General features: G+C 67.1%; 1 protein-coding gene across 1 annotated transcript in view; it reads left to right on the top strand.

The window, feature by feature from the left end:
• Positions 1-481, top strand: part of ANKRD13D (ankyrin repeat domain 13 family, member D) — an 8797-nt gene extending 8316 nt beyond the window's left edge. Inside the window, exon 12 of the mRNA XM_004682575.2 lies at positions 61-481. Within this exon, the coding sequence (XP_004682632.1) occupies positions 61-354 (294 nt within the window). The 3' untranslated portion in view covers positions 355-481. The remainder of the gene's footprint in view (positions 1-60) is intronic.
• Positions 482-508: the final 27 nt, after the last annotated feature.

The following is a 508-nucleotide window of genomic DNA, read 5'->3' as shown; positions in this document are numbered from 1 at the left end:
CACCGCGGGGTGCACGAGGGATGGGGCTCGGCCGCGCTCCACGCAGGCCCCCGGTGCCAGCCGCCTGTGGGTCCTGTCCTCCGACCCGCGCCTGGCTCATCACTGGCTCTCCCCTCTCACGCTGTGCCTGGAAGGGCCCTCCAGGAAAGCCTGCGGATATCCGCAGAGCCTGGGGGCCCGGGATCCCCTCAGAGCGCCCCCCCGGCGCCCGCCCCGGCCCAGCCAAGCTTTGAGGAGCAGCTTCGCCTGGCCCTGGAGTTGTCTTCGCGGGAACAGGAGGAGCAGGAGCGGAGGGGGCAGCAGGAAGAGGAGGACTTGCAGCGGATCCTGCGGCTGTCGCTCACGGAGCACTGAGGGGCCCCGCGGGGCTGGGGGCCCTGTACCCACTTTTGTGACTTATTTATAAACTGACTGCTGGGCTTGGGGCCTGGAGCTCTGGGGGGCTTATATCGAAGACAAGATGGCAATAAAGAGACCTTCAGCGGCCAACTTGCTCTGCTCAGTGAGC

This window comes from Condylura cristata, unplaced genomic scaffold (genome assembly GCF_000260355.1).
Source record: "Condylura cristata isolate star-nosed mole 26May11 unplaced genomic scaffold, ConCri1.0 scaffold00015, whole genome shotgun sequence".
Lineage (NCBI taxonomy): Eukaryota > Metazoa > Chordata > Mammalia > Eulipotyphla > Talpidae > Condylura > Condylura cristata.
This window is presented reverse-complemented; position numbering and strand designations above follow the sequence as displayed.